The sequence below is a fragment of the Cervus elaphus genome, chromosome 18 (genome assembly GCF_910594005.1).
Source record: "Cervus elaphus chromosome 18, mCerEla1.1, whole genome shotgun sequence".
Lineage (NCBI taxonomy): Eukaryota > Metazoa > Chordata > Mammalia > Artiodactyla > Cervidae > Cervus > Cervus elaphus.
This window is the reverse complement of record NC_057832.1, coordinates 83,749,652-83,762,675: the sequence shown is the minus strand read 5'-3', so window position 1 is coordinate 83,762,675 and position 13,024 is coordinate 83,749,652. Positions and strand designations below refer to the sequence as shown.

The window sequence follows — 13,024 nt, the reverse complement described above, 5'->3', positions numbered from 1 at the left end:
TACAGTTATTGAGTAAAGCTAGGAAAAGATTTTTTCATTGTGGCAAAATATGCATCACATAAAATTAACCATGTTTAAGTGTATATCTTTTTTTTTTTTTAAGTGTATATTTCATTGGTAGTAAGTACATTCATATAGTTGTACAGTCATCACCATCTACTTCCAGATCTTTTTAATCTTCTCAAACTGAAACCCTTCCCATTAAACAATAACTTCCTATTCCCTCAGCTCCTGGCAACCACCATTCTGCTTTCTGTCTCTCTAAATTTGACTCTTCTAGGGATCTCATGTAAGTGGAATCATACAGTATTTGTCTTTTGTGATTGGCTTTAACTACATTTCGTATAATGTGCTCAAGTTTCATCCATGTTGTGGCATGTGTCAGAATTCTTTTTTTTTTGGAGACTAAATGCTATTGCATTGTATATATATTCTCTTGAGCTATCAGTGGGCATTGGTTTGTTTCCACCTTTTGACTGTTCTGAATAATGCTACTGTGAACATGGGTATACAAATGTTTGTTCAGGTCTCTGCTTTAAATTTTTTTTCTTTTTCTAATTGTGTTAAAATATAGCATAAAACATACCATCATAAACATTTTGAAGTGTGCAGTTCAGTGGGATTAGATGCGTGCACATGATTGTGCAGCATCACCACCACCTATCACCGTAACTCTTTTTATCTTGTAAATCCGAAACTATACCCATTAAATAAAAACTTCCCATTCTTTCTTCCCCACAGCCCCTGGCAACCATCTGTCTTTCTGTGTCTGTGAATTTGACTACTCTAGAAACCTCTTATTAGTGGAATCATATGCATTAGTGTTTCTTTGACTTGACTTATTTCACTTAGCATAATATTGTCAGTTTTTACCCATGTTGTAATGTGTTACAGAATTTCCTCCCTTTTTAAGGCTGGACAATATTCTAGTGTATGGATGCACCTCATTTTGCTTATCCATTCATCTGTCAGTGGACACTTGGGTTGCTCCCATGTTGTAGTTATTGTGAATAATGCTGCTATGAACATGGGGGTACAGAAGACTCTTTGAGACCGTGCTTTCAGTTCTTTTGGGGTGTGTGTGTGTGTGTGTGTGTGTGTGTGTGTCTTTTGGTGTGTGTGTGTCTTTTGGTGTGTGTGTGTGTGTGTGTGTGTGTGTGTGTAACACACACCCAGAAGTCTGTCAGTGGACACTTGGGTTGCTCCCATGTTGTAGTTATTGTGAATAATGCTGCTATGAACATGGGGGTACAGAAGACTCTTTGAGACCGTGCTTTCAGTTCTTTTGGGGTGTGTGTGTGTGTGTGTGTGTGTGTGTAACACACACCCAGAAGTGGGGTGTGTGTGTGTGTGTGTGTGTGTGTAACACACACCCAGAAGTGGAATTGCTGGGTCATATGGTAATTCTGTTTTCTAGTCCCATCAACAGTGCACAGGTGGTTCCACTGTCTCTACATCCTCACTAACAACTTGTTGTTTTCTGTGTGTGTGTGTGTTTTAATATTTATTTGGTTGTGCTGGGTCTTAGTTGGGGCACACGGGATCTTTGATTTAAGTTGTGGCCTGCGAACTCTTAGTTGTGGCATGTGGGATCTAGTTCCCCAATCAGGGATTGAACCCGGGCCCCCTGCGTTGGAAGCTTGAAGTCTTTGCCACTGGACCAACAGGGAGGTCCTTTGTTTCTTTGTTTTTGTTTTTCACTAGCTATCCTAATGAGTGTAGGTACTATCTCATTGTTGCTTTGATTGTATGTATTTAGTGACTAGTGATCTTGAGCATTTTTTCATGTGCTCACTGGACATTTGTGTATCTTCTTTGTGGCTTCTCTGGGGGCTCAGTGGTAAAAGAATCTGTCTACCAGTGGAGGAGACATGGGTTTGGTCCCTGGGTCAGGAAGATCCCCTGAAGTAGGAAATGATAACCCACTCCAGTATTCTTGCCTGGAAAACTCCATGGACAGAGGAGCCTGGTGGTCTACAGTCCATGAGGTTGCAGAGTCAGACATAACTGAGTGATTGAGCATGCCCCACACACATATCTTCGTTGGAGAAAAGTCAGTTCAGGTCCTTTGCCCATTTGGCATCAGGTGTCCCTTGTTGAGTTTTAGGAGTTCTCTTGTCAGATAGATGATTTGCAGATATTTTCTTCCATTCTCTTGGTTGCTGTTTTACTCTGGATAGTGTCTCTCAATGTACAAAATTTCAAAGTCTGATTGAACTCCACAGTCTGTTTTTCCCTTTGTTGCCTGTGCCGTTGGTGTCATAACCAAGAAGTCATTGCCAAATCTAACATCACAAAGCTTTTGTCCTATGTTTTCTTCTAAGAGTTTAATGTGTGCTTGGAATTCTTTTACATGTATATCCAGAAGTGGACTTACTGGATCAAAGATTAATTCTATTTTTTATTAAGTTATGACCATACTGTTTTATTTATCGACTGAACCATTTTATATTCCCACCAGCAATGTGCTAGGGTTCCAGTTTCTCCATGTCCTCATCATCGTATTATTTTCTGTTTTGAGAGTAGCCCTTCAGATGGGTGTGAAGTAATACCTCATTGTGGTTTTGATTTGCATTTTCCTAATTACTAGCAATACTGAGAATCCTTTCATGTGTTGGCCATCTGTGTATCTCCTTTGGAGAAATGCCTATTTAAGTCTGTTGCCTATTTTTAATCAGGTTGTTAGTTTTTTGTTGTAGAGTTACAGTTCTTTGTATATTCTGGGTATTAACTTCTTGCCAGATATCTGATTGCAATTATTTTCTCCCATTGGGTAGGTTGCCTTTGCACTCTGTTGATTGTGTCCTTTGATGTACAGAGTTTTAAATTTTGATGAAGTCTGGTTTATCATATTTTTTTTTTTTTTTTACTGCCTATGCTTCCCCCCCACCCCATTAAAAGTTTTTTTAAATTGTGGTAAAATACACATAATGTAAAATTTACCATCTTAACCATTTTTAAGTGTAGAGTTGAATGGTTTTAACATTCACGTTGCTGTGCACCCTTTACCACTGTTCATGTTCAGAATTGTTTTCACCTTGCCACACTGACACTCTGAACCTGTTAAACAGTAACCCCATTTCTCTGTCCCCGCAGCGTCTGGCAACCACCGTTCTGCTTTCTGTCTCTGTGAACTTGACCACTCTAGATACCTCATATAAGAGGAATCATGTAGTGTGTGCCTTTTTGTGCCTGGGTTTATCAGTGTTGTTGGAACAACTGATGTTGAAGCTGAAACTCCAATACTTTGGCCACCTGATGCGAAGAGCTGACTCGTTTGAAAAGACCCTGATGCTGGGAAAGATTGAGGGCAGGAGGAGAAGGGGGCAGCAGAGGATGAGATGGTTGGATGTATCACCAAATCGATGGACATGAGTTTGGGTAAACTCCGGGAGTTGGTGATGGATAGGGAGGCCTGGCATGCTGTGGTTCATGGGGTCACAAAGAGTCAAGACACGACTGAGCAACTGAACTGAACTTATCCACGTTGTAGCATGTGTCAGAATTTCCTTTTTAACAATGAGTAATACCATTGTTTATAACACATTTGGTTTATCCATTCTTCTGTCACGAATTGAGGTGTTTCCATGTTTTGTAACTGCCTGTGCTTTTGGTATCATGGCCAATAAGTTATTGCCACACCTGATGCCGTGAAGCTGTGCTTCTCTTTGTGTTTTCTTCTAAGAGTCTTAGAGTTTTAGGTGTTTGATCCATTTGAGTTAATTTTTGTATATTGTATATAGGTGTTAGGTGAGGGCCCAACTTTATTCTTTTGTTTATGGAATGTTGTTTTCTCAGTACTATTTGTTGAAAAGATTGTCGTTTTCCCATTGAATGGTCTTGGTACCTGTGTCAGAGGTCAACTGATACTGTGTGTGAAGGTTTATTTCTGACTCTCTGTTCTATTTCATTGCTCTGTATGTCTGTCTTTATGCCAGTTCCACACTATTGGTTATTGTGGCTTTGTAGTAAGATTTGAAATCAGGAAGTGTGAGGCTAGATATGCAAGGGCCTGCATGGAAAGACCTCTCTCTGCTAACTGTACATCTGTAGAAATGTTCTGGAATGTTCATTTGTGACAAGCTAAGTATGAGCCAGTAACTAGATGTGCTGCTTATTTATTTCTAAACTGCTCTGTCAGAGGGCTGGATTCTCAGCCCTGTAGAGTTGGGAAATAAATACACAGTTTGAAATGAAGTGAGGTGAAAGTTGCTCAGTCGTGTCTGACTCTTTGTGACCCCATGGACTGTACAGTCCATGGAATTCTCCAGGTCAGAATACTGGAATGGGTAGCCTTTCCCTTCTCCAGGGGATCTTCCCAACCCAGGGATCAAACCTAGGTATCCCGCATTGCAGGTGGATTCTTTACCAGTTGAGCCACAAAGGAATCCCAAGAATACTGGAGTGGGTAGCCTATCCCTTCTCCAGCGGATCTTCCCGACCCAGGAATCAAACTGGGGTCTCCGGCATTGCAGACGGATTCTTTACCAACTGAGCTATCATGGAAGCCCCAATACACAGTTTAGTTTTATTTTCTGTCCCTCACCCCCACCTTAGAAAGGATAAACTCTAAAACTTTTCAGAATAAGTATGCATTTTCTTATGGAGTCCCCCAGCACTCACTGAACAGCTTTTGGAAGCAGCTTTTCTGAAGTTTAGTAGAACTGGCTGTGCTTAGACTCAGCTTGTATCTGCCACTGTGCCCCGTGTCAGCTTCTGCTAGTTCCTCTCCTCTCTGTGCAGTTTTCTCTGTGTGGGCAGGTGGTTGCCAGGCACAGCAGGTGGTGAACCAACTCAAGCCTCTGTGTTTCCCTTCCTTGCATTTGATAATCCCCAGAGTGACCTGCCTGCTTGGTTCCCCAGTCAGAGAGGCCTCTGCAAACAAAGTTTGATTTCTTTCTTCCCAGTCAATACCTTTTATTTCCCTCTCTTGTCCTATTCCATTAGCTAGGACTTCCAATACTGTATTGAAAAGCAGTGGTGAAAGGGGACATCCTTTCCTTATTCTGATCTTAGGCCATCTTAGAACTTCTTGCCATTAAGTATTGATACTAACTGTAAGGATTTTGTATATGCTCCTTATCAGGTTGAGGAAATTCCCCTCTGTTTCTAGTTTGCTGAGTTTTTGTTATGAATGATTATTAGATGTCAATCAGATGCTTTTTCTTCATTTATTTGATATTATGATTTTTCTTCAGCCTGTTAATGTGATAGGCCACATTAAATGATTTTGAATGTAGAGTCAACTTTGCATATCTGGGATAAATACCACTTGCTTTTGGTGTATAACTCTTTTTAAACATTGTTTCAATTGGATTTGCCAATATTTTGTTGAGGATTTTTTTTTATCTCTTTATGAGAAATATTGATCTTTCCTTTCTTACAGTATCTTTGGTTTTGATACTAAGGTAATGCTGCCTCATAGAATGGGCTAGAAAGTATTTTCTCTGTTTTCATTTTCTGGAAGAGTATAGAGACTTGGTATAACTTCTTCCTTAAATATTAAGTCAAATTCATCAGGGAACCTGTCTGGGCCTGATACTTTCTGTTTTAGAAGTTATTATTGATTCAGTTTCTTTAATAGCTCATACCTATTCACATTATCCATTTCTTCTTGTGTGAATTTTGGTAGATTGTGTCTTTGGAGGAATTCCACTGGGATCTGAGAATATACTTTATATGGTTTCTGTTCTCTTAAATTTATTTAGGTGTGCTTTATGGCCCAGAATATGTTCCATCTCGGTGAATGTTCATGTAAACTTGAAAAGAATGTGTATTCTTTTGAATGATGTTGGATAAAGTAGTCTGTTAATGTTAGTTATATCCAGTTGATTGAGAAGGTTGAGTTCACCTTCATCCTTAATCATTTTCTGCCTGCTGGATCTGTCTATTTGTGAGAGGAGATGGGCGTTGAAGTCTTTGATTGTGTTAGTTGATTCATCTGTTTCTCCCTGTAGTTCTCAGTTTTTGCCTCATGTGAATTTTAAGCTCTGTTATTAGGTGCATATACATTAAGGATTGTTATGTCTTAGTGACATGACTTCATTTTTATTTTATGTATATATTTAACACCTCTCTTTAAAGTAGGTTTGTGTAGGCAAAAGATAGTTGTATTTTGAATTTTTTTCCAGTCTGACAGTTTTTGTTTTTTAATTGGTATATTCAGACAGTTCACACTTAAAGTGATATCAGTGCATTAATATTTACCATATTTGTAATTGTTTCCTGTTTGTTGTTCTTGTTCTTTGTTTGGTCTTCCACCCCCTTTTTTTTCCTGGTTGCACTAGGTCTTTGTTGCTTTGTGCAGGCTTTCTCTGGTTGCAGTGAGCAGGGGCTACTCTGCACTGCACTGCTCCTGCTTCTCATTGCAGCAGTTTCTCTTGTTGCGGAGCACAGGCTCTAGGGCGTGCAGGCTTCAGTAGTTGCGGTGCACAGGCTTTAGTAGTTGCGGCTCATGGGCCTTACAGCGCAGGCTCAGTAGTTGTGGCACATGGGCTGAGTTGCTTTGCGGCATGTGGAATCTTCCCAGACCAGGGATTGAACCTGTGTCCCCTGCACTGGCAGGCAAATTTCTATCCACTGCACAACCAGGGAAGTCCCCTTTATATGATTTTATTTGAGCATTTTGTATGATTCCATTGTTTCTCCTTTCTTAGCATATCAGTTTTACTTCTTTATGAATATTTTTAGTCGTTGCCCAGGGGTTTGCAAAATACATTTATATCTAATTTAAATCCATTTTCAAATAACATTACCTTGCTTCACAGGTGGTGCAGGTACCTTATAACCAAATATTTCCAGTTCCTCCCTCTGTCCCATATAATGTATTATCATTCATTTCACTTCACCCTAAGCTATAATCACTGAATACATCTTACAATCTTTGTTTTGAACAAACTGTTATTTCTTAGGTCAATTACAATAAGAAAAGTAGAAGGTATTATTTTACCTTCATATATTTCTTCTTTTAGGTTTTTTCCTTGAAATAGATAAGTTGCTGACCAAATCATTTCCCTTCTCTCCGAATAAGTTCTCATTTCCTGCCAAGTAATCATGAAATCCCCCAATTTTTGTTTGTCTGAGAAAATCTTGATTTCCCCTTCACTTTTGAAGTTTCACCAGATACCGAAGTGTAGGTTGGTGGGTTTTTCTTTCAGTGCTTTAGTATCTCACTCTTCTGTTGCTTGCATGTTTTCTGAGGACAAGTTTGATACAGTTGTTGCTATATTATTATTCCTGCTTCTTCCTAGGTAAGGTGCTCTTTGCTGGTTTCTTGTGGCTTCAGGGTTTTCTCTGTCTTTGATTTTTTTTTGCAGTTTGAATATGATATGCCTAGATGCAGTTTTTTGTTTTTGTTTTTCGTTTTGCTGTTTATCCTGCTTGATGTCCTCTGACCTTACTGGGTCTGTGGTTTTGGTGTTGAGGAAATTCTCACCCATTATTACTTGAGGTATTTCTTGTGTTTCTTTTTTTTTGGCTGTGCCATGCAACTTGTGGGATCTTAGTTCCTCAATCATGGATCAAACCTGGGCCTCCAACAGTAGAAGTGCAGAGTCCTAACCACTGGACCACCAGGGAAGTCCCTTCCTGTGTTTTTTTCCTCTCCTTTTTCTGGCAGTCCCATTGCACGTTTATTATACCTTTTGTAATTTTCTGTTTTTTGAATATTCTGTTCCTTTTTTGTTTGTTTTTTCCTTCTCCACCCCCCCCATTTCCTTTTCAGTTTTGAGAGTTTTTACTGACATATCTCTGAGCTCATTGATTTTTCCCTTGTCTGTGTCCATCTGCTGATGAACCCATCCAAAGCATTCTTCATTTCTGTTGTAATGTTTTTGGTTTTTAACATTTCTCCTCGATTTTTTTATAATTTCCATCTCTTTGTTTACATTGCCCATCAGCTCTTGGATGATGTTCACTTAATTATAACCCTTAGCATATTAATCGTGAAAGTATTAGTCACTCAGTCGTGTCTGACTCTTTGCAACCTCACGGTCTGTAGCCTGCCAAGCTCTTCTGTCCATGGAATTCTCCAGGAAAGAATATTGGAGTGGGTTGCCATTTCCTTCTCCAGGGAATCTTCCCAATCCAGGGATCGAACGTGAGTCTCCCGCGTTACAGGCAGATTTGTTACCATCTGAGCCACCAGGCTGAGTAATTAAGTGTTAGTCACTCAGTTGTGTCCGACTCTTTGCGACCCCATGGACTGTAGCCTGCCACGCTTCTCTGTCCATAGAATTCTCCAGGCAAGAATACTGGAGTTATTAATCATAGATGTTTTAAATTCTTGGTCTGATCACTCCAAAACCTCTGCTGTATCTGAGTTTGATTCTGATGCTTGTCCTGTCTGTTCAGTGTGTTTTTTGCCTTAGCGTGCCTTGTAATTTTTTGTTGAAAGCTGGGTGTGGTGATTCAGGTGAGAGGAGCTGAGGTAAAGAAGTCTTCCGTAAGAGGCTATGTATTTATGTGGCCAGGAATTAGGCTGTGTTTACTGTTGGCTGCAGCTGTGTGCCATTAAAAGGGTCCGATACATGTTATCTCCTGTTGTACAGGCGCCCGTGGATGCAGTGGGGTTGCTGGGGAGGGGAGCGCACTAGCCCTCTGATGAGTAGGTCTCTGTCGTCCAGTGAGCTTGTGCCCCTGGGCTGTGACCGTCACACACACGTCTTATTTAGGAGGGACAGAACTGCTGGGGGGCTGGAGTTGGTATTTACCTTTCCCCAAGTGGGTCAGGCCCTGGTCAAATAGTTTTCCTTGAGAAAAGGCCCTTGTTGAAGAGAGCAAAGTACCAGTCACAGTTGGAAGTGCTTTCTTCCCCCCGCCCCACCAGAAGCTGAAGACAACTTCTGAGAATCCTGGCTAGGGGGGCCTCCTGGAGGTAGAGCTCAAGTAAGCCTGGGACCCGTATGACTGGCCCCAGAGTTGTGTCTTAAGCTCATCCATGCCCTTGGTCAGCCCCCTTCTAGCCCTTGGTCAGCCCACGTCTAGCCCTTGGTCAGCCCCCTTCCGATACGCCTGCCCACCTGCAGCTAGTTTCTCTCTGTGGGCTGTGATTCTCTGTCCCGTGTTGCTCTCTCCAGTTTTGGGGGAAGCAGTTTGTGACCTTACTCTCTGATGGATATGAGAAGACATGTTCATTTGTTCAGCTCTTTTCTTGTGAGAACAGTAGTGACGACTTTACATGTGGAACCAGGTACACAAAGTTCATTGTCATTCTGTTAACAGCAACCTTAAAAATTAGAGTTAGAGGAGCAGAAGTGTCGAGTGTAAGAGATCTAGTCTTGGAGAGGAATCAGTGTAACCCATTAAAGCACATTTAACACCTGTGGTAGTTGGTGGTGATGTGAGCACAACTCACATTGCGTCCGCGCCACACTCAAGACCCTAGTCATTGAGGTTTGTTAGCCAAATGCTTCATGGCCTCCTGTCACTTCTTTTCTCTGTGCTCATCGCTCAGCTGCCTGGCCCTTGATGATTTAATACGTTTCCTTTTTAGCAGATTGTTCAGAGCTATTGTTTGCAGTTTCCAACTGTGATCCGGAAACACAAGCCATTCTTGTCTTATCCTTTTATTTTTTATCTTTTGGCCGCACCATGTGGCTTGTAGGTTTGAACCAGGGTCCCTGCTGTGGAAGCCCAGAGTCCTAACCACTGGACTGCCAGGGAGTTCTCTTATCTGCCTTTTTAGTATACAAATTCCACCAAACTAGTTTTGAGGTGTCCTTTGCAGGACTTTGATGACAACATTGATGCAGTGTGGTGGGAAGTGTGGGAGTATTCTCCTCAGCCAGTAGAAATTTTACTAAAAATTTGGAGCACACTGCCTAGAGGAGGCCCCCACTGTGAGCTGGGACTGCGGCCAGCCAGCCTGTGGTGGGAATATACAAGGCTTTTGCGATGTTCTATGGCCTTTGATGGTGTTGGCTCACCTTCCCTTGCTCATGGCACTTCCTCTCTCCACTTTCTTGCAGTATTTAGGTCAGTTAACGTCCATACCAGGATACCTGAATCCTTCCAGTAGGACCGAAATCCTGCATTTCATAGACAATGCAAAGGTAACCCCATCTGCCTGACTCAGCCTGCTCTACCCCCATCCCTGACCTCTGACCCTCAGCCTGCTCCACCTCCTAACTCTGACCTCTGACCCTTGTTTTCTGATACCAATTCTCGGCCCTCTGACCCTGGGCCCTTATGGCCATGAGGGGTGACCCAATCCCATCATGTTAAGCGTGCACTTGGCCCCTGGCCTTACTTTTCCTCAGTCTGAACATTAACTTTTATTCTCCAGGCTTGCTCCTTGTGGTTTTGGATTGTTTTCAAAATTCACGTTTTCAAGATATCCAAACCACACCCCACAGGTCCAAATCTAAAGGCAGTTCCAGAAGAACCCTCCATGTGGTTTGAACACAGCAGTGTCCTGGGAGCAAGCATGGGAGTGGCGCCCTGCTTGTCAGCACTGGCTGTGTGGGTTGCATGCACCACACATGATGCAGGGTCCCAGGGCAGCCCGTGGCCCTGTGTTTCTGATGCCGTGTGGTTCCTTCCAGAGAGCCCACCAGCTCCCCGGACACCTGACCCAGGAGCATGACGCTGTCATCAGTCTGTCTGCCTACAACGTCAAGCTGGCCTGGAGGGACGGGGAGGACACCATCCTCAGGGTCCCCATCCATGACATTGCTGCCGTGTCCTACGTGCGAGATGACGCCTCACACCTGGTGGTCCTGAAGACAGGTATGACCGGGGGTGGGGCAGGAGAGTCCTTGCCAGAAGCAGCCCCCACCTCTGTCCTGAGGTGTGCGTTGTGGATTTCATGGCACTCTGGAGACAAGTTTCTACAATGTTGGGTCAGCCAACTGCTGCCTGCTGTGCCTGGGAACTAGCCCTCTCTCCAGAGAAGGGCAGTGACCCAGGAGGCTGTGGTCTCTGGGTCCTGAGCTCAACCACTGTCTCGGTGCAACCCCCTTGGGGGATGCTAGAGTGGCCTCTGGCACCCAGCCTGGTAGACACCCTGGGCGCAGGCGGCTCCAGAGGCTGAGGGTGGGGCCTTAGCTCAGCCTAACCAACATTCGGGCCTTCCTGTGGCCACACCGTCTTCCCAGTGCTGGCGGTGTGGGGAGGAGACCAGACCGGCAAGGAGCTCTCGATCTGTGAGACGCTCTGAGCGTGTCCTTGTAGGAGCACCCGAGAGCCGTCAGTCCTGTCACCCGGCCCACTCCCCTCACCTGACGAGGGTACAGTGCCACCTTACTTGGCACTTCCCGACAAGCTTCTGTCAGGGTCTAGAATCTCTGCCCCAGCGTAAGTCCCTGAGAAGTGAGGAGAGCAGTCACGGTTCACTCATTCCGTGCCCTTCCCGGGTGGATTCTCAGGTTGTCACTGTAGCATGGACGCCATCCCTGGGCTCCTTTAGGCACTGGCAGTGGCTGGGTTGCCCCCTGGAGTCGTGCATTTTCAGGGGGCTGGTGGCGGTGTGTGAGGGTGGCCAGCTGGATCGGCCTGGGCCACATACTGTGCTTCAGGCAGTGCAAAGGGAAAGTTGTATTTCTGCTTGAGGTCGGTAGTCCACACGGATCTGAGGGCTTTTTAAGAGCCAGGGCCCTGAGGAGCTTTCTCATTACTGACCCCTTGAGCTTCAAGGAAGTTCATATTAAAGGGCCCGTGAATCTGGTGGGGATGCGGCAGGCCACCTGCACAGGTAATGGGAAGGGTGTGTGAAGGTGGCGGCCGGAGTGTATCATAGCCCCTTGACTTTGTATGGCTGTGGCTTAGTGTCCCCCCACCGTCACACACATACACCACACATACTCGTAGCACCCACCCACATACACTCATTCACATGCACTCACACACTCAGGTCCCACACACACTCACAAATGCTCACTTGTTCTCACACACACACACACACACACACACACACACTCCTGTTCTGTCATACTGCACTTGTGAGCATGGTCCCCTCTGTGCTCTGCTTATTTTTCATTTCCCTTCATTGTGTTCAGTAGTGGTGGTGTTGCTCAATCGCTAAGTCATGTCCGACTCTTTGTGGCCACATGAACTGCAGCACGCCAGGCTTCTCTGTCCATCGCTATCTCCCTGAGTTTCCTCAAACTCATGTCCATTGAATCAGTGATGCCATTCAATCATCTCATCCTCTGTTGCCCCTTCTCCTCTTGCCTTCAGTTTTTCCCAGCATCACTGTCTTTTCCAATGAGTCAGCACTTCACATCAGGTGACTAAAGTATTGGAGCTTCACCCTCAGCATCAGTCCTTCCAATGAATATTCAGGACTGATTTCCTTTAGGATGGACTGGTTGGATCTCCTTGCAGTCCAAGGGACTCTCAAGAGTCTTCTCCAACACCACAGTTCAAAAGCATCAATTTTTCAGCACTCATCTTTCTTTATAGTCCAACTCTCACATGACTACTGGAAAAACCATAGCTTTGACTGTAGAGGCCTTTGTTGTCAAAGTGGTATCTCTACTTTTTAAAACACTGTCTAGGTTTGACATAGCTATTCTTCCAAGGAGCAAGTATCTTTTAATGACAGGCATTATTTTGAACAACACAAAGCTGCCAACTTTTAACCATTTTAATCTCAAAAAAAAAAAATGCAATTTAATATGTCTCAAACTAGTAGAAAGCATGTGGCATGAATGATCTTATTTAGTCTCCACAAGAAACCTGTAAGGAGGATTCTGTTTCCTTCCACCTTCTGGTGGACTCACTGAGAGCAGGTGGGTTGGGTGACTTGGCAGGGTCCCCCGGTTGTTCGATGGTGGCTGATTGATTGAGGAACTGTGTAACTGCTTCCACCAGTGCTGCCCAGCACCATGGTGACTGCTGTTCCCTGCATGGGGACTGTCCCTGCAGGAGGCCCGTGGTATGGGGCCTCCCTGGGGACCAAACAGTGAGGCGAGTGCTTCTGGCTGGGGGCCACAGGCCTTAGGGCTGGTGGGAGGGGAGCTTAACCCTGGGTTTCTTGTGTCCAGAACATTTCTCAGTGTTAATTGTAGAACACATTGTCTGG

At 44.0% G+C, this 13,024-nt stretch overlaps 1 protein-coding gene across 8 annotated transcripts in view; it reads left to right on the top strand.

Moving 5' to 3' along the window:
- The window catches only part of CCM2 (CCM2 scaffold protein), a 51,492-nt gene that overhangs the window by 31,773 nt on the left and 6,695 nt on the right, over window positions 1–13,024 (top strand). For all 8 annotated transcript variants that reach the window (XM_043872020.1, XM_043872017.1, XM_043872019.1 and 5 more), the window contains 2 exons: window positions 9,969–10,052; window positions 10,545–10,728. In XM_043872020.1, coding sequence (XP_043727955.1) covers window positions 9,969–10,052; window positions 10,545–10,728 — 268 coding nt within the window. The remainder of the gene's footprint in view (window positions 1–9,968; window positions 10,053–10,544; window positions 10,729–13,024) is intronic.